The sequence below is a fragment of the Periophthalmus magnuspinnatus genome, chromosome 7 (assembly GCF_009829125.3).
Source record: "Periophthalmus magnuspinnatus isolate fPerMag1 chromosome 7, fPerMag1.2.pri, whole genome shotgun sequence".
Classification (NCBI taxonomy): Eukaryota; Metazoa; Chordata; class Actinopteri; order Gobiiformes; family Gobiidae; genus Periophthalmus; species Periophthalmus magnuspinnatus.
The window spans coordinates 20,518,209-20,545,086 of NC_047132.1; the positions used below are offsets into that span (position 1 = coordinate 20,518,209).

The following is a 26,878-nucleotide window of genomic DNA, read 5'->3' on the forward strand; positions in this document are numbered from 1 at the left end:
TACATTTAGAATAGCTGAAAAAAATGTTTCAATGTTTTGTTTGTCTTCTATATTTTCTTAAGCAATAATACACTTTAAAATGTGTTTTTGTGACAGGTCTAGGGATAAATCAACCTCCATTAAATGTAATTAAAATGGATAAAATCATATCAGCACCTGCCATAAAATGGAACTACACCCAGCCTTGAGGGTCACAACACACATCTCCATATAAACAAACGCCGGACCAGAGAGAACTTCACACTAGTCTGTGACTACACATAGTAAACATAACAACAGGTGTGGCAGGAGATAGTGTCCCTCACCAGGTGAATGGTTGAATGAATCGGAGGATGCGTCAGACAGTGAGTGAAGGGAGGCGGCTCTGCTGGCACTGCGAGTCACTGGGCCTTCACGGACCGGAGGCTGGGGACAAGACACAAACACTTATTTGTTTTACAGGAAGAAACAACAGCATTGTTTACACTCCAACACTGGCCCCCTCAAAGAGATTAGTTGATGGTGTCCACGTGTGGTTGTTGTTGAAGGTTAGTTTAACGACTGATTTGGGTTACATTATTAAAAGTAAGATTCTAATCCCATACATTTCAGAACATATATGTGAAGATCTAAACTACAAGTACAAGACGACTTTTCTATAAAAAGATACTTAATTCTTTCCAGGGGACAGGATATTTCACTGTCTATATAATTGCAACCTTTGCGATTTGATAATTGCACCAACTCAGCTGTGATTAATTCTGCAGCTCTACCATATATCTGCCATCCGTATTTACCAGGTTTATGCTGCAGATAGCGGGAAAAAATACAACTACTTTTGAATTACCCCATAAATATAAACTCTCTCTCTCCAAGTTTACCCTTTCAAAGTGGATTCAACAATAGGCTGGTTGAATAGTGTGAGTATTTCTTGGCTGCTGACAGAGTGTGGTTGTGGCTGTCTGCAGTTTGATCCACATAATAAATCACAGATAAGTGTAGTGAGGCTTCCTCGGGATTGCCTCTATCGCGTCGCTTCATCTCATTTACTGGAGGCGTCCCAATTGTGAGTGAGACAGAGAGAGTGGCCCGTGAGCAGTATCAGGTTCAGGACTTGGCGGACAATGATACATAAACAGTGTCTGCTCCCTGTGTTACTGGTGTCAGGTGAACTCGCAGCATAAAGGTAAGAGTAAATACTTTGTCTAACTGAGCCTCCTTCTGTCAAACTGAAACAACATGATGACAAACATCGACTCCCAGTAGGCCTGCATACAATGTGCTCCACAAATCTCTTGATCTTTAATAAGTACTCCATGAAAAGAAGGAGCTGTGCATGCATTGTGATAAAACTCAAATTTATTTCAAAAAATTACACTAAGTGGAAATCCGTCATGTTTGTGGCAGCAGTGCAAAACTCTCACAGAGATATATTAGCCAAAAAACTAAACCAAAACACGATGGAACAACCTGATAAACAGCTGTTAAATACATCTATCACTTTATGGTGTCAGAAAACATTTGAATCAATGCTAAGGCTGTTTTTTAGCATATTAAAATCTACACTGGTTTAACATTAGGCTCACTGAATATTCTAAAAAGTGACGTCACAATCCCCAGCTCTGTATATTTTTATATTTTCTGTATTTTGCAGCATTTTTTATAATTATTAATTCTGATAACTGACAAAAAACAAAGTGACAAAAAAGAAGAAAAAGAGCCGTGGCTGGCGTTCCATGTTCCAAGTATAATTCCGCAAGTCATTTTTCAAGGCTTTCGAGAGAATAGCAAAAGAAACCTCTAGGTCAAGAAAATGATTATGGGGGTTTCTGGTTTTGTTATTTTATTTTTATTTTTAATGTAAAAAATCTTTCTGATTGACCAAGAGCGGAGCCAAGGACATGTTCAGATGCAGCAGGATCTCGAGAGTAGAATGACACAGAAAACTCAATTTGACCAAAAAATTACTGAGCAAGTTATGATTTCAGTTTTGGTTTTCAGTTTCAGATTTCAGTTTTAGTAGTTTTTAATCGTCAATGTGTATAGCTAGTAAAGCACATACATGTCTATCGAGCATCTCCATGTTTATCAAAAGTAGTAAGAGCTACCAACTGACCCTAAACCTTGAGAAGTCTGAGTAGGAGGCGTCGTAGGTCTTGTGATGCGCCTCCACCAGAGAGGAGATGATGCGTGCCTGCTCGTCGTTCAGTCTAGGCTTCATGGCCTCCCGAGCCGCCTCTTCCTCCTTCCTCTTCATAATCATCTCCTTCTTTCTCTGCACCTCCTCGTCTGTCAGGATAACTGCAAGACAACACAACATGGATATTGCTGGCTTTAGGACTGGGTGACAATGCAAGAAAATAAATCGATCATGATTTTCCACCCAATTTTATTTATTTTTTCAATAACAAAATAAAAATGGCATGAGTATTTGAAGTATAGATTTCATAAAGATAAACAACCTGTGACATTAACATAAAAATAGCCACATTTATTCATGGTTCAAACTCTTCTCCAAACCACATTTTCACAGAATTTCAAATTTGACGGAATTTCAAATTTGATTGACGGCCCAACCCTAGATGACATTTAGACATTCAAATAGTTCTTAATATGCAGCAGGAAAATTGGCTTCAGTGTATGAGGGGTTACGGATTTTAGTTCCAAAAGTAAAAACACATTAAAATCATATTAAACAGGTAGATGGCACCAAATAAACCAGACAAAACCAAACAACGTCTCAATGTTAATTTGACGGTTTCATGTGTTTTAATAAAACAAGGCTTAGAAATAAACAATATATCTGCCTGTAATATAATAGTGCTACAAGGGTGACGCACTGGAATGAAAGCAGTTGTTTTTTCCATGAGCATCTAATCCAGTCATAGTCCAGAACATTACAGTGCGACTTGTTTGGTGACTACGCTAAATAAAAATGCTTTGTCAAAAGATTAAAATTAAAAATACATGCTGGAATTCAATATCTACACACTAAAAAACAAAATACAGAAAAGATAAGCAGATTAATAGGAGAAGACATCATTAGCATTTCCAGTATCTGATTGTAACTGATCCACTGTAACGTAGTGAAAGTTACACCTTCTTCTATCTGCAAAGACAGACTGACAGCTATGTTCTTTTTAAAAAATACTTTTCGGATTGAAGAGGGTGAGTTATTTCCCAACACTCTTCGGAGCGTGCAGATCCTTAGGTCGACACGCACAGGCAGCTCAGTCTGTGGGCAGGACTCTACTGCTGATGCAGCGGGTGTTGGTTGCTTAAGTGCCTTTTGCTTTATTCATGCAGCACAGGGGAAGAGTGGCATAGGAGGGACGCCCCAATGGTTTCAACACTGTTTATAGCAACACTTTTAAGGCCGGACTGCATGAGCATGTCTCAGTCCACACATGGTTCCCAGCAGTGCACAAGAGTCTATAAGCTTAGTTTTACCATGGACAAGATGTAAATGGAATGGAAGTAACACATCCACATTAAAACAGGACCCAAAGGATTTAAACAGCCTGTTGGTTAAACATGTCATTATTTCATTAATATGGTACTAAACACTAAATCTAATTTTTGGTGACTAAACTGTGTAATTGGTGGTTTAATAGCATTACCTACTGTTAGTAGTGCTTTTTTGTATAAACTAGGTAAATTTGCAACTTAGTGTTCAAAACATTCTAAAAATGTGTGTGTGCTGCTGCCTTCTAATCTGGCTCACACCAAATTGATATGTATAGCACTATGAATTCAGTTCTACACATCAATCTGGGATGACTCTTGCTGAAAGCAATCAAAAACACATAACGGCATGACGATTATTTGTATGTGATTGGTCGAAGCATCACAACAAGCCAAAAAATCTAACTTTTGTTAGAACCAGTTGAGAAAAAAGCACACATCTTCCCTGTCCACAAATGCATAAAGAGCTTACGTTCTGCATGTTTTTCACAAACAAAATAGATGCTAAAATAGGCTTGAGTACGTCTGTCGGTGTTGCCATGTTTGTTTTGGTTTGCTTTGGCACTTGAATTTGGCTTTGGCACAAACCTCAATGCTGCTCTGTGACTGGTCTGCCCGCCCAATTAACCTTACAGCGGGAGTCCTTCAAGATGGATTTGTGAACTCATAAATATCACAAGAATCCATCTTGCTGTGGAAGGTTAGCCACCTTCAGTGGCCACCGCAATTTGGTACTTGGTGACATCACGCAAGACTGTCCTGAATACACCCAAGTATTTCTGATTAAAAACATCTAGCTGCAGGGCTTTAGTTTGAAGTGTGGATACCTGTTAAACCAATCACACTGTTCCTTATACCCTCCTCACTCTTCCCTTTAGTCTTCCAGGTACTTCCCAAGTCAGCAGCTCTATTTTAAATGTGTTTGTGGGAGGAGCTTAGGTGTTCTGTCTCAATTTAAATTGCAAAGCTGGCTAGTTGGCTACAACTCAGCTGAAAGTCCCCCCTTCTCCCTAGCAATTTCAAGGAGTGACATTCTCCTATGAACCCTTTCAATACTGTAATATCATTTTTTAAATTTTATTTTTTTATTTGTATTTTTTTTGCCAGGTTACAAGATTTAGCTTCAATATGATGATGCTCTAGTATTTGACTAATGGGCAGATGTAGGTGGCACTATACACATACTATAATCCCCGATGAAACAATAATACACATCTGTGGTCATAGCTTCAAGTGAAATTCAGCGATGGCGAGTAATTTGCAGTGTAGAGACATTGAGACGGTGAAAATAACAACTTCAATTGTAAACATGCAATTAGTCCAAGTAACTATATAATTAAAACATGGTACATGGAATATTTGTTGTCTCTCACTATGGAAACACATGCTCACTACACATGTTTTTACAAGAAAGTAAAAGCTGACTAGTTTGCCGCTGTAAGTGATGCAATTTATGGGATTAAATGCAATTTATGGGATTGTGTCTGTGGGCTAAGGTTGTCAAAAGTATCGGAAATTACAAACTCATCAATCCTAAAACTAATATCGAAACTAGATATTCAATTGAGAGTCTTGGGAAAAAAAAAACATAAAAAGGATTTGGCCTTTTCTTAACACTTTTAGAATGATCTTGACTTTATCAAAACTAGTATAAGACCACATGGTAACATACTTGAAGTAATATTTTGCATTGAAAAGTACTGAAAGTGTTTTTATCATCAGTGTGGTATTGACATCAGTAGACATCAGAGTATTGAGCCTATATTATAAAATTTTTTGACAACTCTCATCTTTAATTAAGCTAAATGTAATGCAACTACCCTGGACGGCACTATAGCATGAGTGAATTTTTAAAAAATATATAAAAATAACAAACTCAGTTATGTAATTGTATTTTTTTTCTTACCAGTAACTTCATCATTTAATGGACTCTATGTACAGATACATATGTCCTTGATCTCCATAGCAGCAGTAGCAGCAGCACAGTGACCCCTGGATGCAACCTCAGCGCTGTATTAGCGCTCTGACGCTGTGCCACACTGACCGATTTGGTCCCAGACGGACCGGCCAGGCAGAGACTCCGCTGCTGCCAGACCAAACGCCGGGCAAGTCACCAAAACCCGCCCAGTAACAGCCCTCATACCTACCTCACACACACCAGCCTTCACCAATCGCACAGAGCTCTTCTTCATCCTGCTCAAATAGGCTTATACTGTTTATCCAAATAGAGACAGATGAAGTAATATTTGACTCTTAGCAAATGCATAAATACATAGACTGCAATGTTGAAATTAAATGGAGCTAAATACTGGGTGCTTACGCAGAAATGGTAAACAAGCATATTTGAAGAGGATTTTAGTGATTACATCCTTGGTTGCAACCACAGAAGCAACATTGCATAACCACGCAACATAGAAAACAACAAGCTAAAATTGGTAAGTAAAAGCCTCCAAGCCCCAAAAGGACACCAACATTAGCTTTCATCTCCTTCAAGCCACCGTCATTAATTAGACTTTGGCTTTGACCCAAAAGACCAGGGCCAAGAAGAACCACTCCTTGCAAGTATGAATAGGCATGGTTTGGTTAAGATTTGGCACAGGAGAAACCAAGCGAGCAGCTATTCTCAGGGAGAGCTGGAAGGATGGGAGCGTCCAGCCAAGTCGCAGCCCTTGATGGCATCATTAAGGCACAACAACAAGGGAGCATCAAAGGAGCATCCTGACCACCCCACAGCGCTTGGCAGAGGCTGAGGCGTTTACCGAAAGACAGCCGTTGGGAAGGCTGAAGGCGGAATGGGCACAGAGAAGGACTAAAAGACAGGTTTGGTAAACACGGACAAGATGGACGCTCCTCGGGGAAGACAGTTTTCCAAAGGATTCTATTGTGGGCGTTGCAACCTTCATGCTGGACATCAGGGAAGTGACTTTTCAACGCAGGGCAAGGGTACGCACCTGGCTGTGAAAAGATAATTCAATGCCAATTCAATTAGATTTTCACGCCAACACATTCCTCAAGCAATCTTTCCCAGAAAGTTAGAATCTTGACAAATTTGACATTTCCTCCTCTGTAATTAAAGCCACAGTATGTAACTTTTGCATCGAAAAAGTTTCTTCGAAAAAAAAAAAAGAATCTTTTTTTTGCTGTGCACTGAAGAACTTTGGAAAGAATGGAAACATTCTTTTGGCTATAATCTTCCACAGTATGATATATAACTTATCAAACTATGGTCTCCATAGAGTCACGCAGATGGCATGCCACCTCCAGAAGGTTACATACTGTACCTTTAAATTAAAAACAAAAACATATTTTAATACATTTCTATGTTGTATTAAATTTTGAATGAAGACATTTTCATTAATTTTGAATAAAGACATTTTGCCTCTTATCCAAGTGGCTTTGTCAATTTTGACTGACATTTTAAAACCAATAAATAAAACAATATACAATAACAACAACAACAATAACATTGTCTTGTGTAATATAAATATTAATTGCATGAAATGAAAACAAAACATATTTCAATGTATTTCCCACCATAGAACATCTCAAATAAAGCACAATCACACAATGTTAGCTCAAAATTCGTTTTAGAGCTGTATGCTTGTGTACGTCTGCTTGTCTGTTGTTGTTCCCACGACTGCCCCAGGGCATACTGTTCAGGGGTGAATTTAGGCCAGGCAACGATCAGGGCACTCACACATGCTGCAGATGACCCTAAATGACTTATCAAAACATCATAAAGGACTGCACAAAGCCGCACTGGTTTACCTTTACTTACTCCAGCCTCTTCACCTGGTTAAGCCGTAGGAGAATGTGAAATTGAGTGCAAGATATTTGCAACACTTTCAGCCGTCTGTAATGAGGCTTAGGTGCAACCCCGGTGAGAAATGCAGTGAGGCAGAGGAGAAGGTAGAGGGCAGCTCCACAGGCAGAGCTTTGCCAAAACGACTACTGAATGAGATCGAGGGAGAGATGCGCTCATCTGAAAAACTCTTCAGACCCTCTACTGTGAATCTAATCCTCTTCACAAACACACCAGAGAAGACAATATCAACACCATCACCGGTACACTATGAGTTCTCCATTCTGCGTTTATGAGGACGGGAGGCAGTTATACAGGCAGCGTTGTGAGAGCTTCACTGGCACACATTTAATTGGTAAATTTGAGTGGTAATTAAATAAGGTATGATCTTGTCAAGTTAACAGAGTCCTTTAAGTAAAGAAGAATTTGACAAAGGACATCTCAGAATAATCAATACAAATTTCCAAAAAAAAAAACAATATTTTTGATCCAATCCAATTTTAGTGAATTTAATTGTCAGTATAATTTTTTGTATTATTTTTTTGTCCAAATTTCCAATAATGATAAACAATGCGAAACCTGTTAAATGTCTGTTCATACTAATGCAAAAGATTAGTTCTACTGCAGAAGAAATGGTGACCTCACAGTTCAGATCTAGCAATAGTACAGTCACGTAGGCGAATATAATAAACAGTACAATATTGTCATAATTTCTTGAGAATGGAGTCAAAATAAAGACAATCTTAACCTTATCAAATATTTACAGCACTTGATCATCTCCAGTTTAACCTCTGCCCTTTTTATATCTATCCCTAACACATGCATGCCAAAAATACTGTGTATGTGTCAAAATGCCTACTGTTACAAACCTTCTGGCTCCCATAGAAGCATATGGATTCAGGTTAGGCAATTCAAAAGCATAGAAGAAAATCTGTTCCCTTTTGTTTTGACAATATTATATACACATATGAGTGAGCAAAGAACAATAGATGAGCTATGTGCACCTTCCAATACATAATGTGAATGCGTAGCAACAAGCTGTCATCTTGCATTAACAGTTGACAATGTAATATCTTTCCTATTTCCTTATTTTTGGATTACAATTTGCTTGCAGCACATCTCAAAGCAAATCACCAAATCAAACGTAACTTACATGTCTGGAAGGTTTAACCATATGGTCCATGCATAGCCACAATAGCCTGTCTCACCTTCTCAGATCAGATCCACTTACACTGAGAATCGATCTGGTTGGCCACTGTCCTTTGGGTGGTCTTTACATATTAGATTAGGCAGGTGGAAAACAGAGGCCTCCAGACAATAATCCTGGCAGACAGTCTATGCCAAACTGTAGTGAAACATTTCCTGTCTGAACGCAAATCAATGGCAATGGAATAGTAATGCTGTTGTTTTACTTATGAATGATTATTAAAAATTACCTAGCTCAAATAAATAGAAATATGAAGTAAGATTTAGCCACAGAAGTGATTTATTCCCCCCTCCACCCCTCCACAGCTCAAATTACAAAAAAAACCAGCAAAAATGTCCCCTATTTTACAAAGAAATTGTACAAACGATAGATATTGAGCCCAAAATATATTGTTCCGGCTTTTATATATTGAAGTCGATATTATCGCGACAGGCCTTCCAACAACAGGCCTACCAAAATCTGATACCCAGTTATTCACGGTGGGGCAGTATACTCACATTCTTTCATCATGCCGATGTCGATGCAGCGTTTGAGGCGGCAAGCCTGACAGTGGCGACGGTTGTCCTTGGTGATGGTGCAGCTCCCATTGAATGGACACGTGAAGTTGGCTTTGCGCTTCATACTGCGTCTGTAGGGGCACACATACTTTAACCAATAGAACATATGAAATGATTGTACCATTATTTAGGAGAAGGATGTTTTTTGTATAAGAACCAATGATTGATTTGTTCCTATGACCTTCTGCTTTTATAATAGGCCCCTACATAATATTTAACAAAGACGACCCATGCATGCATTTATGAATGTACAGTAGGTTTTGATATTACACAAAATTGGCTCTTGTTAGCTTTAAGTCATGTTATGATGTTACTATATCCTCAAAAACATACCTGGAGTTGTGTTTTGTTTCATTGACACATGTTTCAGTAACTCTTTATTATCTCCAAAGCTCAAAATGCTCTGTTCCACCTTTGATGTCGTGTAATGGTAGTTTTCAAGTTAACAGCTACCTTTTACCTTTTCATTCAGTAGATATTGGCAACTCCAGGGCTAAAAACATCTAAATGATTCTAGTGAAGTTATATGGAGATACACAGTGGAGCATTTCCTGTAATACCACATGACATCACAAGGAGGGACCGAGAAGGAGGATGAGAATGACTCAGCCTGAACATGCAGGGTTTGTATGTTAAACATGTGTAAATGAAACAAAATACAACTCTGGGTATGTTTTTGACGAGGAAAAAACATTATAACATAGATCAGAAAATAGCATAATATAGGCCCTTTAAGTTTGGAAGCCAGTATAGATGTCTACAGTCTGAAGGAAAGATTCCAAAGTAAACATTCGTTCAGATTTTACATTATTATGTTTAATTTCATCTTCAATTCAGAAATAGCTTTGTGTTCTTGGCTTCCATGGTTGTTCTGAAATATCAGTTTCTCAACCGCCCACAATTTAGCTACTGCACAACTCATTAGGGAACAGACGAGGCATAGTTTGAATTAGTCCAATTTGTTTTGCACAATTGACAGTGAATACTCAAAGAGAAATACTCTGTACACTATACAGTAAAATATTTGAAATTTTTAACAACTCCTCAAGCTACAACTACCGACTTGGATTAATTAGCCCTGCTGCAGTAAGTAAATATAAATTATAAACGATTACATTGAAACCAAACCATAAAGCAGAATTATCCCCCAAAAGTATTTTAAATGAACAAAATTGTAAAAAAAAAAAAAAGAAAAGAAAAAAAGAACTGCAATAAATAAATAGCAAAATGTGCAATAAATATAAATATTGCCATCCAAAAATTATTGTTCCATCTGTTATGTATTGAACAATAAGTTGATACTGCATTTATCGTGACACGCCTAGTTTCAACTAGTTTAGGAGACACAAGAGGCTCTCCATTCCCTTCCTAGTAGCTTTTCAAGGGATTTAGAAATTATTATTATTATTACTACTACTATCATTGTAGTAGTAGTATCAGTATTGTAAACATATACTTAAGATGTCTAACTATGTGAACTAATAAATGGATACTGATTTATGTTTTATAAGCATACTGCAGCTTATCTAAGGCTACCTGTCATTATGACCACAAACAGAATAAGCTCTCTACCATTTTTGTAGTTCTAATCCCTTCTTTGTAAGATTAAAGCAAGCAAAATGTGATAGTCATTCAGAGATCCCACCTGAAGAAGCCCTTGCAACCCTCGCAGGTCATAGCATTGAAGTGGAATCCTGTGGCCTTGTCCCCACAAACTCCACAGATCCGGGGAGCATTCCGGTCGAACTCCTCCGGCCCGACCACTGACGTCGTCACCGTCATGGGCTCCATCACTGCAGAGACAAAAAAACACCAACGATACTTAGATCTTTATGCGTACGCTTTTGGCTTGAGCTGTGGACGTGAGTATTTCCCCCTGTGTATAAATACAGGTGTCAGTCGATTAGCATATTCAGTGACACCCTATCACTCCTAGCCAGTAATTCGGCAGACACAAGGATAAAGCTCATAAAATTACAATGACTAAGTGTCTGAGTATTAATGGAAAAGGATGGATCGGTGGCTTGAGGCAAAGATGATTGACAGTTTATAGTACGAGATGAAATATTAATTTACAGTGTTCATTTCTCTAACACAGAAGCAAACACGTGCCTTTGAATAATGACACAGAACTGAGTGTCTGTGAGCTAGTGATACACAGTAATCAGTAAAACACAGGAAAACGAAACTTATCAGGGAGTTGTAGTAAGTAATGCCATCATCTATAAATCTGTGTCTATCTAGAATTAAATGAAAGAAATTAAAGGCGGACGCAGCTGCTTAAGAAAATAATTAAAACCGCTTTGTCAAGTAAGTCATTAATTAACCTTAAGGGCTTTTATGGCCCCTTTCTGCTTCGACTCCCTCTTCAGCACTACTCCCTTGTACGCTTTTCCCACTACAGGCTAAGCAGGATCCTGAGCTAACAGAAGGGAATGTTGTGTTTACAGTTTGCTCTATGTGTTTTTTCACAATAAAAAAATAAAGCCAGAGAATGCTGCAGGGTATATGGTCAACACTGTGCAAAAGTAACAGCTTTTGGAAGATGTTTGAGAAATAATTTATCAGTGCCAAAGGGCTGGGTATGCATTTTCTTTTCTGTGCATCAGTACCTAAACAGTTTACTGTAACCTGGATAAGCGGAAGAAAATGGATGGATGGATAGATGGATATATGCGTCTGTGCTGTCTTTTTTAATGTACTATGGACCATGTAAGATTTCAAAAATAAAACTTTGATATTTCTCCCTATAGTTTTAATGTTCAAAGCCCATTAGCACTCTATGTATTGCTCTGAGGACCACCTGACATCAACACTTTCAAAATCCAAAGAAAAATATGTCTTTTGGTACCAGTTTTAGATACTGGTAATACTTTATGTTACTTTTTCTGTATCGTAGTGATGCGTAAGAGTACCCAGCCCTATAATGCCAAGTCAAAGACAAGACTCAAGCCACTAAAAGACAACTGAAGGTAAGCTAATGGTTTATGGTAATTTCCAAGAGTGTTCTTATGTTTTTCTTTTTGTAACTTAGTGGTGAGAATAGATATTAGCTTTTTTGTGTACAAGAACAAATTTTAATGCTATATTTCTCAAACTTGTATACTATGAGCTATGCAACAAATTTTACTATCTGGTCCTTCATCTGAAATGTATTACAACAAACATCAAATGCAGATCCTGTAGGTTGGTTAAACAGATCATCTAGTAATAACAGGTCTTTGTGGGGCTTCTTCAACCTTGCCCTGAAAGTAGACACAGACGCACGCAACCCTATGGAGAGGGCGAGGTTATGTAAGGAGACAACTGACAAATGAGGACAAAGGGGGGGAGGGGCCCAGCGGGAAGGGCACTCACGAGCAGCTCAGCCGAGGAAGTAGGACAACTACAAGGCAACAAGGATGAGGAGAGAAGTGAGTGAGGAAGAGGGACGGGTGTCAGGAAGTGTGTCAGGAAGGTGAGGTGCATGGGTGATCAAATAACCCAGGTTCTGAAACTGTTATCACAAGAAATCTACCAGTCGCAAAGCATTTATAGACTATTTCCTAAATAGTTTTCTAAGTTGTTTTCAACCCATTATCTCTCAATTGAAAGAAACTGAAAGAACTGAAAGAAACTGTTGGTGTACACAAACTAGGGCTGGATGATATGACAAAAAAACAAGGACAAGTGTGAGCGCATCCTTCATCTGACAAAGGATTGGCTGTGGTCCTCCCGATTACAAAAGCCCAAGCTGATCATACAAAAATAAATGACTGAATCTTGATGTCAGTTTAAATTTGATTGCAAAGCCCTACTTCAAATCAGTTAGTAACTCAATTTACGTGTGCTATTGTGTGGACAACTAACACTATAAAAATGTCACAAATGAGAAAATCCCTTTTTACTTTGAGCATTTTGTTACAGAATAGCGAAAATGAATGCTTTTAAAGGCCTCCAGCTGTAGTGCATGTGTCTCTACTAACCTATGCGGCTACTTGTTTACAGAGAAGAAGATGAGGGCTGCCATGTTATAAACAGTGATTTCAGGTTACACAAACAATACCCTCGCTATTATTCATCAGGGCTTCTGCCGAACAACAAGAGAAAATGGTGCAAACGGATCAAGGCTAACACAACAGGCTTATCCATTAGGGCTTCTGATTAATAACGCAAGCTATAGGGATCTGAGTGGGTAATTAGCGACTGTAGTACTGTTTTCCATTTAGCATGTTTTCTCATCAGTATCAGTATTTCATAATTAGCAGGGTGATTTATTATTTAAAAACTGTGCATAGAAAAGGCGTGACAGGTTAATTATTCTCTCAAGCTACTTTAATATCACAAAGCTAACTTTCATCAAATAGGCATTTTGTGATGAGGAATAAAAAATGAGAATGTTTGTTTAAATGGGGGCTATTTACCCATGGATGCCTAGTGTAATGAACCTCGTGTTTTCTACAGTCAAGCAGAAATGAGAAAAAAATATCCTCAAGTAAATTATATGGTTACAAAAGGCACAATATTAGAATACTGAATATATAGTTCTGTGTAGTTACAATAAAATATTTCAAACTTGATTATGATACTAAAGAATAGACTCGATACTTGATACCGGGTTTGATAACTAAATGAAAACAATATTGTAATTTTCAACACAAAATAATAGCATTTGATAATTATACCATGTTAAACTAATTTTGATAAAACCTAAGATAAAACTGTGAAAAGTTAAATTTGATCTTTTTTTTTTCTTCAGTATCGATACTTAAATGCTTAAATGAGTATCTAGTTTCAATACTATTTTTAGTATTCATTAATATCTGATTTTTGAGAACATTGATGAAAACGTAAAAGCTAATTGTGCAAAAAGGGCTTGATGCATTGTTTACTTTTTACTGTTTACTTTTTCTGAGTTTTTTCTGAGTTTTGCCAGAAAAATGGCAGATTGCCATGGTCACGGTTATTTTTGATGTGACAATATATGATTGAATATGATTGAATTGATAGTTTATGGTTATTTGTCTGCTTATTTTACCGTAAGGTGTGTGAAGTTTGTAGGCTCATCCACATTGCCATAACCTTAGGGTCGTTTTAACCCTGCCAATAGTTAGGTTGACGTAAAAGAACATTCGCTCCGAGAGTGGTGCACTTGGGCCGGGGTGAACCCAACAGTTGCATTCTGCACTGCAGTAAATGGACGGTCCAAGAGCGCTTGAAACAGGATCCATCAGCTTTAAGCGTGTTATAGAAATACATTCTGTGATCAGCTGATGGACTCACATGGCTCATGGTGCGTATTTGGGGTGAATGATGCACGGTGTATTCGAACAAGTAAATCTAGTGTGCACTGACACGTGAAAACGACCTAAGACTCTAGATCACTTTTTGTATAGTCTTGGTCAATGTTGAGAGCTAAATTCAATCCAATCAATAGTCATTGCAAAAGGCCAAACCCTAACCTTAGGCAAACCCCAACAGTCTGTCAGAAAAGGAAAAAACATGAGTCAAAGATAAATAAGTAAATCTTTGCATAATGTTGTCCTGTTGTGTTGACGCAAAGCGACAAAGCAATGAAGTCCAAACATGTGGCGACATAGTCCTGGTTGTCATCAATTGGATTACTTTAACCTTAGGCCAAGTTGTTTATCATCCAGATTAGATACTAGAATGTGTCTTGAGCTACATTTGAACACGACAGTAAAGAAGCACTAAATGTTTGCTCACCTTATAAGAACCCTCATCTGTGTGTGGAGAAATCTTAAGTAGAGTAGAATTCACATAGAGCTTGTTCAAAAGCCACACCATTTGGAATAGGCTATTGCTTGGTACTAAAATAAATAAAATCAGGATTTTATGTTGCCATAGTGATTGGTAGTTGTGAAATGTTCTTGTTTTTTCACCAGTAGAAGCACTGACATGACACTTCATTCCAGAAAAAAAAAACATAACCAGGACTTGAATGTATCATTCTTTTTCTTTAATCTTCCACACTGATTCTTGCTTTTACTATGGTCTCATTCAAATTGATCATAGTAAAAAGTGAGGGCACACAACAGGCAAAATCTGTTTTACATTCCCCCTGCGCCATCATAATAGCAATAATCACACCTTCAGTGATGGTCACTGAAGGCAAAAACTGGTACAATCCAATCATAATAAACACAATCATTGAGGATTGTATACTGTCAATTTTCACAATTAAGTTATAGTTAATATAGGCTTTTATGGAAATCACACAAATGTTGGCACAGAGACGTTACCGTTTATCAAACTACACACCCTCTTTCAGAGATCAATGTCTCAATATAACTTGCTTTTAAGTCCCTTTGTGTAAAATCACGTAACTAAAGTCAGCAACATGATTAATTGATTAATTTACTGTTCAGGTGCTGAGAGACATTCAACAGAACCACCTGTAGCATTTTCACCCACTAGCTAGGATGTTAGTGCTTTGAGTGGTAATCTCCGCATACACCCAGTGTGTGCTGTGCCAAGTTTATAGGTTTGGACAGTGCAAAACTAATCCATTAATATTGTAAGAATGAACTCACAAAGAGCTACATGTTTTCAACTTCATCACAGTCCATCACAAGAGGACAAGAGTGAATAACAGTAATGAAATTGAATATAAATGTCAGCCACGACATGACAGAGGGTCCCTTCAACATTCTGTTAGAACCCAGAAGGGTCTGGAATCAGATTATAGAGTGTAAAAAACCTCCGTCCTGACTTGGAACAGTCCAACCACTGCCGCTAATTTGTAACACGCATCTCTCAAATGGGGAAGACATCTGATCCTGAAATAAGTTTAGCGTCTCGCATGTTGATTCTGCAGAAACCTGTGCTGTTTCTCAGTGCTCTATGTTGTTTTATTTTCCTTTTTTACCGCCATATTTTGACACAAGCGGCCCATGCACTTCTCTGACTGTTTAATCCGCCTGTCAATCATGCCTCAATCGGGGAGACAGTATATGACTCCAAATCCCCATGCCTTTGTTAAGACGTCAGGGAACAGAAAATCGCCGTTTTCACCTACCCCCCTATTCCCGCCCAGAGCTCTTTACTTATGTACTACACAAATCCTGACTTTGGGTCATACATTGAGCATTTTGAAACTGGTATTGGCTCCAAAGGTGTTTCCAGTGTCCAAAGAGCTGTATAACCTCCATGCGGCCTATCCTGTGACTTCCACTGAGCTTCCATTCTCCTGCAGCCTCCATCTCTAGTGTGGGCTTTAAGCTCTCATAAATCTGAGGTTCCTTTTTGAACAGTCTCTAGAGGGGTTAAAACAACAGGACCACCTGCAAGCATACTGCTGTCTGCGCATACCTGCCAACTGCAGACATGATGGAATGTTCTATTAAATCAATGAAGTTTACTGTCAAAATATTGATTATTCTAAGCAGCTGTGGCATCATGATGCAGCAAAAAGCACTGTGTATTTCATTTGTGGTTTCAATTATTTTTGTTTGGAGCAAAACTCTCAGAACATCAATAACAAATATACATATTAAGTACTATTTTTTATTTTTCCTACTTAAAAAAAAAAAAAAAAAAAAAACTAAGCAAAAAAACAAAGCAAAAAACATATATTATCTAAGCTCAAATTTAACCTGAAAACAAAAAATTAAAGACCAATTAGTAAAATGCATGTGGCATGTTATTAAACGTAAATAAAGGTGTAATTAGGATTCAGTGAGCAGTGCAGCAGTGGGTGGTCTGCATTAGGATGCAGGCTCACAGTGCGGGGGAACTTTGATCCATTCATTAGTTCTATTAAAGGTTTTTCAGAACAGGTCCAAGCTTCGGTGGTCTGTTTTTAAGAATTTTTTATTTCATTTTCCAATTGTTGAGTTGGAATTTTCTCAGAGCAGCTTTATATAAGATGTAAATCCACAGGTTGTTGTCCACTGTATAATATTATGATAGACAGTGTAACAACAGACCAAGTATAGAAAAAAATAAAATAAATAAATAAATAAATAAATAAATATATATATATATATATATATATATATATATATATATATATATATATATATATATATATATATATATATATATATAAAATATATTAAACTATATATAATATATATATATATATATATATATATATATAAAAAATAAAATATATTTTAAAAATTCATGTCAGTTGAATCAGCTTGTGTTTTCAGGTGTCTCAGATTGGAGCACAGAATGAAATCGACAGCTGTATTAGAAGTGCTATAAAAAAAGTTTTTACAGGGAACACAACTTTTAAATAAGTCATACTATGTTTTCATTCACAGATGACACTTAATGAGAGAAAAAATAGGTTGAAAAAGAATTGGCAAGTTTTTTTTAATCCAAAACTTTCCTTATTTCCCTGGGTCTTTTGAACCCGGACAGGTAGAGGCTGTGTCCCTCCCCATAGTTTTTAGTACTCTGTGTTCAGCACTACCCATCCTGTATATGGCTAAGTATAGGAGGCCACTGTGAAGGAAATGGAGCCTGTTGCTTTGCACCGGGGTTAATTCTATAGGCGGCACGGTGGGGCGCATGGCCTACTTTTACCACCAGCTGCCTCGCACTGGGCCTCCCCAACAGCGGACCACTGTAAACTCCAGCCCAGTACAATACAACAAAGCACGGGCCGCATTACAGTCTCACACGCACACCCACAATCCCACCAGGCCCTGTTCCGACACACTTTATCTCCTCATTTGTCTTGATTCTTGAGCTTAAACTTCATAGCTCATGGAGAAAATGGCGACAGTGTGACTCTATAAATCTAGAACATCAAAAGTACAGGCCGAACTCGCCGAGAAACAGGACCTCAGTGTGGGACATGAGATCAAAGCCCGGCGTTTTCTTTGGTTGAGGTGATATGCAGTGGAGTGTTACGGAAATTAAAGGCGGACCACAGGTATAGACCGCAGCCAGAGTCATCTGTGGGTGACTCTGGACAGAGATTAATGCCCCATTCAGGAATGAAAAAACATGGAAAAGAAATATTTTGGGCAAGAAAATAAGGGACAAAAATATCAAACTTGGAGCTTTTACATCATATGGACCACCAACACTGTGTATTTTTGTGTAAATAATATACACACAATTCTGGCCTGTACTTACAGAAGTCATCTGCTGATGCATAAAAGAAACTTAAAAGAGAAAGGAAAAAACTTTAGAATGAGCACATTTAAAATACATGATTTATTAGCATATTTTATAACCATTAAATAAAAATTGTGTTTGATTATTAGAGTTGGTAATTAATTCTATTATCCACCATCTACTTTTCTAGTTAGAGGGTGGAGTATGTGCTTGTACAGTGGCCAACCCAAACATTTCTATGGTAACAAAGTATAGTCTATATACTGTTTCTTAACAAGAGAATCAGAAAGCAAATAGCAACACCTTTAGCTGTCATCCACAGGTGCAGAGTGCAATGAATAACTTAACAAGACTTAATTATCCAGCTGTAGCCATAGCAGGTAAAAATGACAAGAATACAAGTAGGACTGGGAGATATGGTGAAAAAATCTAAAAAAATCTAATTGCAATGATCTGCTATTTTAGTAAGAAAAATCATCCTATTATGATTCACAAATTTTCTATTGAATGCAGCTTTATGCTCAAACAAAGACACCTTTTTGTGCGTGAACTTTGAGAAGAACCAGATGACTTCAGTGATCTCTTTTTACATAAAGTTAAAGTTAAAATTTGAGCAAAACTTGCCCCAGTACTGTTTGTACTGTCTGCATCAAATTATAAAGTTGTCTATTGTCTGAGAATCAGGAAGTGCACTGTTAACACACTAGTTGTTGTTAGCATTACCGTGCGCTGTTCTCTGAAAGTTGTGAAAAGAGCTTATAAACTCATTATGGTGAATAATTAGGATGTTCAGAATGCAGAAGGTAAATGGGGAATACCTTTGGGCCACTGCAAATTTTTCACATTTCAAGACAAACAAAATCAGGTACAGCCCCTTTAACAAGAATATAATATAAACAAAATCATAATCTGGCTCCTCAAAAATCATAGTACACTCTTTTTTTTGACATATCGCCCACACCTAAATACAAGCTTAAACTATTTTCCTATTTACTTCAGGGCCCATAGCTCAAATGATGTGTAACAGTATACACGTGCCTCGTGCAAGTGCTAACCAGTCCAAACAGACACACTAATGACAGGGCAAAGGAGAGACGCAGAGGACGACCGAGTAGCAGCAGGTGTGCACTCCGCTCACTTTCCCTCTGAATGTTGCAGGTGGAAATGCACTCGTATGTATGTATAATTCACACATGGAGTCGTGGAAACGGGCCAGCTGTGCAAGGGGATACTATGGTAATGGAAGTATACCACGCAGCAAAACGAGTAGTAATCACTACAAGGATGTGGGGGGAGATCATAATAAAAGGGGAGTGTCAATAGAAAAGACATATATATATATATATATATATATATATATATATATAGGGGATACTATCGAATCAAAAAACGCAATTTTCTCTGCAAATAACAAAATATCCTGTCTTGTTGCATTAGTTGCTCTCAAATGCTAATGCTCCTGGAGTTGTTTACAGAATACAGAAAACAATATAAGCCCAGGATTTTGACATTGGTAAATTGTTCTAGAAATACATACTAGATCTTCTAATGAACTGTGAAAAAAAGCAAAAAAACATTTGAGGCACTTTACTCCAAAATTAAATACAAAATTAGTAACTTTTGCCATAAAAAATCTTGACTTTTCTTTAAATCAGAACAACCCGATTTAAGATTCCTTCTGTATGATGTAATAGTCAAACGTGTGGTGACCAGGGCTTGGCAGCGTGCTACATTCCCAATTCACAAGTACCGTCTCTGAACTTTAGACCTTGTTTTTGAGACGAAGGATGAAAACGAGCGGCAAGTGAGGGGCGGAGCCCAAGGGAAAGACGGACAGATGGACAGACATACAAAGGCAGACTTGTAAAGAAAGGAATGAGGGAAAAAGTTCCAGCAGGAAGTGAGGAATGGACGGAGAAACTGAGAGAAAAGACGGCACAGGAGAATGCAGGGACGCACAAGCAGCTGGAATAGAGGAGTGTAAAAATGTGGAACGTCCAGTTGTCGTTTAGCAGCAATAGGGCATTGGACTGTTTTTATGTCTGAGATTTTCCTCTCTGTTTACAAGTGCCTGAGGGAGTCGTGTGACCAGCCCTGATACTGGAAGCCGTTAGAAACATTTACCATCATCTTGAGATCAAATGTGATGACAACAAGTAAGATAACAGGGATAATAAAAAGTAAGCTTTTTCAAATTATTGCTTTTGTTTTCATTGCTTTCTTTAATCATTATGTGGGTGTATTTCATATTTTGGAGATTATGCTGTTGGAAAATATTGAAACACTGAAAAGTACTGGGTTTCTGATGGAGCTGTTAAGGTGTGAGCATGCCATCTGCTGGGAGAACTGGAACAGAACCATGAAAAATAATTAAAAGCAGCCATTTAGCGACATGACCAGAACGCTAATATGTGCATTAATCATACTGTACAGAAAATTACTGAGTTTTATTTGGTTACACGTTAATCATAGAAAATTACAACAGAGTGATTTCTAAGTGCCCAGGACAAGACAACAGTTCCAACATTTTCATTTGCCAATTTCTCGCTACAATATATAAGATTTTTTAATAACATCAACTGCCTTTTATGAGCATATAGTGAACTTCCAGAGCACAACAAGGTTATTAAGCTCTCAACAACTGACTCTGCTTTCCTGTCCTTTGATAGAGTTAACTTTTTTGGATTAAGTCCATCCCTCTAATGTCAACCAATTAGCAACCCATCTGTTAAAGTAAGTGCCAAATTTGCCTTATTATTACATCCAGTGGCCTCCACAGATCTCAGACTGAACAAACACACTTTTCATGCTCTTACTCAAAGAATAACACTACTCTTAATTGTGAATCATTTCTCGATTAAAAATACACATTATTAAAGAGGCGGTATTATGCTAAATCTATTTTTTCAAGATTTCTGCTGCGTTATAACTTTGTTCCTGCACCAAAAACATGCCTGAAGAAGTTTTTGATGTCATCCATGCATGTTTCAATAATTTAGCGATACATCATCCATGGTCCTACACAACAATTCTCCATAAATATACAAAAGCATGATTCAAAACACACAACCCACAACAACTTAACAAACCTGATGCAATGTGTGGTAGTTTCATTAGTGGGATGCACACTGATTGTGTTTTGATAGTGCTCTGAAGGGGGAGCGGCTCAACGTGAGAAGCAAAGGAAGGGGTGACTTAGCATAAAAAACTAAAGTGAAACTAAAATATGTTAATACAGTGTTTTTTTGGTGAATATATTGCTTTTTCAAAACCATAAAAAGGTAACATGATTGTGTAAATGTTATGGGTTAGCAGTTAATACCCCATAAAAGTATAAAAGTAAAATACCCCATCTTTAGGTTGCTCTCTCCGTTGGACTTTAGTGATTGTACTGATGTGTTCCAGAGAAATATGTATAAATATGTAAACTGGAGCAGCCTAAATGTTGCAAACAAAAAATCTGGAATAACAAACTTGTACTAGCATAGTTATTTTCACACTCTACTTCTATGAGATAATATGCAACAGATCTGGACTCAACAAAAAAGTTTCAAGGTTATCAAATGTCTGGCAAATCTTGGCTAGTAATCAATTATATAAGTTTTAGCTTCACAGGGAGCAGTGTCTAAAAAGCAGTGTTGTAATCTTGAACACAAGGCATTGAGTCAAGCAGGTTGACAAAAGGCTTCAATGATCAGTTTCTCTTTGAAGAATAAAAATCTGCTTTCTACAAATCAGTAAATTTCCCAGTTGTTGGCAAAATGTGTCAATATTTCCTGAAGAACACTAATACCAGAAGAAATATTTTCTGTGTTACTCTTACTATAATCTTACTATAACTGTTAAAAAAAACACCATAATAGTTGTATTGTTTGGTTGGATGCACAAGATAAACAGTCAGAAAATTTTCCACTACCACAGATCCTTAAATACGAGCATCAAAAACAAGATGTCACTTGAAGTTCTTGATAAACAAGCCCTAAAAATAAATCATTAAATGAAAGCCGCGCTGAACAAACATGGCATTGTGTAACTCTAGAAGACTTCAGAGGCCAAGGATCTGTAAAATGTTCTTAATTTAGTACACAACAAGACAGCATATTTGTGATATATTGTACTTGTTTCCATTTGATTTTACAGCTTCTTATAACATTTCTGAAAAATTGATAACTGTATCACTGTAGCTGAACCTGCTTTAGTGAATTGCATGCAAATTTCTATTTAGCTCTAATTGAGCTGGTGAGTCATACTTTCTCTGGAGAAACAGTTTCATTAATTCTTTATTGTCAACAAAACAACTGTAAAATGTATTAGTTGAATAAACACATTTATGCTGGTGAAGACACATTTTGTAGATTAACCATGCTGTGTTAGAAAATCATCGTCCTCAGTATTATGCTATGAAATTATGCTGTATGTTATACTCAGTTATACTGTAGAACAATTTAGATGCCTGGTTATTTTCAGGGCAAAAGCAGTTATAACATTCAAAGACATGTTCAAATGTTCTAACATTACAACAGGGCATATTACCTTAGAATCTGATTTGGTATCAAATTCCAAATTTTTGCATGTAAGATTTACAGGCTGCTTCTCTGGGTGTCAACCACTTTATGTAACAAGGTTTAGAGCAAACACAACTTGCAGCAAGCAATTTTGATTGCATCTCAAGCTCTAATATATTCATTATTTAGTAAGAAAATTACAATCTTAATATTATATTTAAGGTAAAAGTGTGCACTTACACAATAGTTCACTGTCTAATGTTCCAAGTAACTTGGAGCCAACCCATAATCTTGGCAAAAGGTGTCATTTGTATAAATCATGATAGCTGAATCCCCAGTATCATATTTTCCAGTGATAATTATGGATGACCATACATTTTAAATCTATATGATGAGATGCACAAAATAGTAACATGAGATGGCAATAACGACTTTGGAATTAATTTTTGACATTCCAAACATTTTACAAATCACAAGGCAGTTAATATGATTTTAGCCTCATGCCTAGCGTTTTATGAGGGCTGCATATCTCATCTTTATCAATAGATTGCAAAAAGCACTTGCATCACAACATCAAAATAACTTACCGATCACATTCATGGAACAAAACACAAAATAGAAATGACTAACCTTGCGCTTCATTCTGCTCTGGGCTAGTGAAAGCTCTCCACTGTTGACAAATTAAACAGAAATCCTCTCCAGTGCTGCTAATCGCGGCTCTTCCTTCCTCTCTCCTATTCTTTGATACTCCCAGTGCTGTTCACAATGGCTTCACACCTTCACTCCCACTACGACAGTTTCCTACCGTTCAGATGTGCTTCTGTGCCATGCATGACTCACTGCAGCGTACTACAGCCAGAGTCCACAGCCAACACTTAACCACGTACAGGCTAATGTTTAACCTGATAATTGGGGTCAACTGGGTAAACTCCACCAGGGCAGCATCTGGGACAGGTCAGACAGAATGCACAGTTGGCAACATGCACGTCCACTGCAAAGGGCATGAATGTTGAAATGCGTCTATAAGTGTCCTCAACCGATTCCATGCGGGTGATCTAATGCTTGAAAGGACAACATCACTAAAGCCTTATCCAGCAGTACATTGCCTTCAAGAGTGTTTTTTAGCAGTTCCGTATTTCCAAATAAAATATAAGATGTATAGGGTTGAAAGAGTAAATTCTATGGTGTATTATTGTTTCATATGGTAATGCTGTACGATTGGGAGAAAATAGCTATTTTTCTGAGAAGCATTAGGTTTGCGATTAGATTTGCAATTATGTTTTAACAATAGGATTCTGTTCAGAGTAGAGATAGACCAATGTTTGCACTTTTTAGCACATCGACTATCGGCCTAAAATCTCTGGTGTTTTGTTTTGGTCGACCTGCTGCCTAAAAAGTACACAAAACGTTTTATTTTAACACATTCAGTGCACATTGATAACTGCAGAAAACGTGACAACAGCTCTCTTACAGTATTGTGGAAAACAAAAATGGCTGCAGGAGAGTTTGAGGTAAATTTAAATGACAAAAGTTAGAGAAAATAATCAAAATCTGCACAAAAATATTAGCAGAACTTATTGGTCATCAACTGCTCTGGATTCTAAACAATCGGTATCGGCATCAGCCATGGAAAAAACACCATATTGGTCGAGCTCTAGTTCAGAGAATTGACCAAAAAAAATGAAATCAGAACTGACAAACTAACATGAGAATCACATTTCAGAACATGTTTGTACAGAGCTAAACTACAGGGTAGTGTTTTGTTGTTGTTGTTTTTTTTTTTGTTTTTTTTGCAGAATAAGACAGGAGATTTGTCGTTAGTGGAGGAAATTATGTACTTCAAAAATTGCAGCCTTTGTGATTAGCTAATTTTGCCCATTAAAATTTCGATTTGATTGCGATTCATATGGTAGCCTTAATATTTATTTGTCGCAACTCATGCCCTTTTAACCTTTTATATTCTGCTGTAAAATGACTGTGAGTGGCATATTGTAATAGTATTATAATTTATTGTGATATTTCTGTAGGAACACTATAATAATATGCCTATCCATAAAAAAAATAAGTATGATTGCAGAGAGATTAATGGCGAATCATACAGAATAACCCATCTCCACAGGCTCTTGTATTAATCTCGTTAGCTCTGTAGTTTACACTTCTACATAAGTTCTAAAATGCATGTAATTAGCAGTTAATCATTATATGTGTTAATGCTCCTGGATGTGTTTCAGATCTTGTTTTATTCAGACTTTAAAAGATGTAAACACTCTTATCATGGCAGGGAATGGATTTCAGGGCCTTCTTCTGGTTGTGAGCTAACAGCATGACTTGATGGGCCGCTGCTGTCTTCTCAGCAGGAAACTCTAGCTACAATTTACACTATGTTACCAAACCTGATCAATAGAACATTTGCTGGTCTGGTGAGTCACTTTTTCTCTTGCGACACTTACGGTCAAAAACTGGCAAGAACAAAGAGTCTATCCTGTACTTTAGATGCTGGCGTCATTCATCTGGCTCAAATAGTTTTGGTGTTAAAAGTATTGTTCAGATTCTTTTTTTTTAGTACACTCTGGAATTGTTTTGTCTGTTGTTTAATTGAAAAGTAATGAATATTTTTGAAAGTACAATAAAAAAGCCACAGAAAGATTATCTAAATATAATACTGTGAATGTTGTTTTCAAAATATGCCAAATATAAAAATTGTGTTAGTCTATAATGAAAACTGTGCACAAAGAACTAATTAAAGTTTTACATTGCCATTTTAAAGTGGAAGGATTGTGTAAAATCAACTTTTTAGAGCTTGTAACCATGTTTACCCTTCTTGTTTACCCTCTAGAAGTTGTATTTTGTATGATTCATGCATGTTTGAATAATCTTTATACTCCTATATTCAAGACGTCATTGCTCAGATCAACCTGTTTTCCCGCCACTGGTACACGCCCACTGTGCTGTACCTACTTCGTTCTTAAATGTTATTTTCTTAATCGATGATAAGTTTTAAAATGTCACATGAATGATCCATAAAGTGTCATAAAGTATGACTATATAGCAGACTCAAGCACAATGTGTCTTCTTTAAAACTTTTCTTTAATTAAACTTTAATTTTACAGTCCACATTTGTCTCAACTTATACATTGAAAGACACTAGTGATGCATGATAATGAAATTTTCAACTGATATCGACAACTGATAATTTGGACATGACCGATAACTGATAAAATCAAATCGGTAATATATCTTAAATTAACCTGATTTTTGAAATTTACAACTTTTTTACCAGTTTCTTTTAGTTTAAAGGCATAAATGAGACTAAAACAGATAGTACATATAAAGCCTTAACAAATATGACATTTACAAATATGAAGAAACAGTACTGTAGCTGCTCATGAGCTCAATATAAATAAATGATGTCCTGGTAATGTTTCATCAAGTTTTCTTGCCACATTGTAAATTGCTTGCTTATTATTAATAATATGCTTCAGATAAGCCATATATCTGTGGGTTTCATGCTTTGTGCAACACAGAGGGAAAGGGGCAAGCCCAGGGCACCGTAGCTGCTCATTTAACACAAGATAGATTTTGAGGGACAAGCTCAAAGCAAAAACTGAATTGTGAATATAGGTAATGAATAAAAAAGACGTGGAGAAAGGCGGACACAGACAGTCCTGTACAAAGTCTGTCCGCACTGGGCTGTTCATGAAGCTTGTCTGCGTGATACACTTTCTCGTCTGCACACGGAACACATGGTCACAGCAGCAGCTCAAACAGGCGAACGCCTCTCAATTGATTCAGAACTCAAATGCAACTAGAACCTCACATAGTCCAAGCCTGCCAGCCCAATAGCATCTATGTCAAGCTACAATGCACGGACTGCCACAGTCTCAGCTGCCTCGTGTTTTCACTCAGCGCAGTGAAAACTTTTAGATGAGTTCTTAGATCTAATGTGAGGAGCCTGTATTCCTTCTGCCATGCCATGGGGCTGGTACAAAGCTGTTCCACTGAAATATCTTTCCTCCAAATGTAAAAGATGCCCGTATATGTAAACACGAGTCTTCTGCTCTCTGCCTTTGACCCAGGGCTCCCGTCTGTCTGCGGAAAAGCAGCTGAATCTGTGTATTCTGGGCTTCTAATTACTGGATTAAATCATTGGTGAAAATTTTTATTAACAGAATTATCGATGTGATGTCATGCACATTGATTTTCTCAGTACTGTCCCCTAATGTCAACACAACTTTTTTCAATAACATAACAAAATGTCCACGTAGAACCTTCCTTCATCATAAGCCAT

At 37.3% G+C, this 26,878-nt stretch overlaps 1 protein-coding gene across 4 annotated transcripts in view; it reads right to left on the bottom strand.

The window, feature by feature from the left end:
• Positions 1-26,878, bottom strand: part of LOC117373139 (vitamin D3 receptor A) — a 74,032-nt gene that overhangs the window by 16,535 nt on the left and 30,619 nt on the right. For 3 of the 4 annotated variants that reach the window (XM_055222873.1, XM_033969025.2, XM_055222874.1), the window contains 4 exons: positions 10,656-10,803; positions 8,951-9,081; positions 2,096-2,280; positions 306-405 (listed from right to left, as the gene is read on the bottom strand). In XM_055222873.1, the coding sequence (XP_055078848.1) occupies positions 306-405; positions 2,096-2,280; positions 8,951-9,081; positions 10,656-10,801 (562 nt within the window). In that variant the 5' untranslated portion in view covers positions 10,802-10,803. Of the gene's footprint in view, positions 1-305; positions 406-2,095; positions 2,281-8,950; positions 9,082-10,655; positions 10,804-23,220; positions 23,334-26,878 lie in introns of those variants that run through there. The other variant, XM_033969026.2, reaches the window with a different exon arrangement.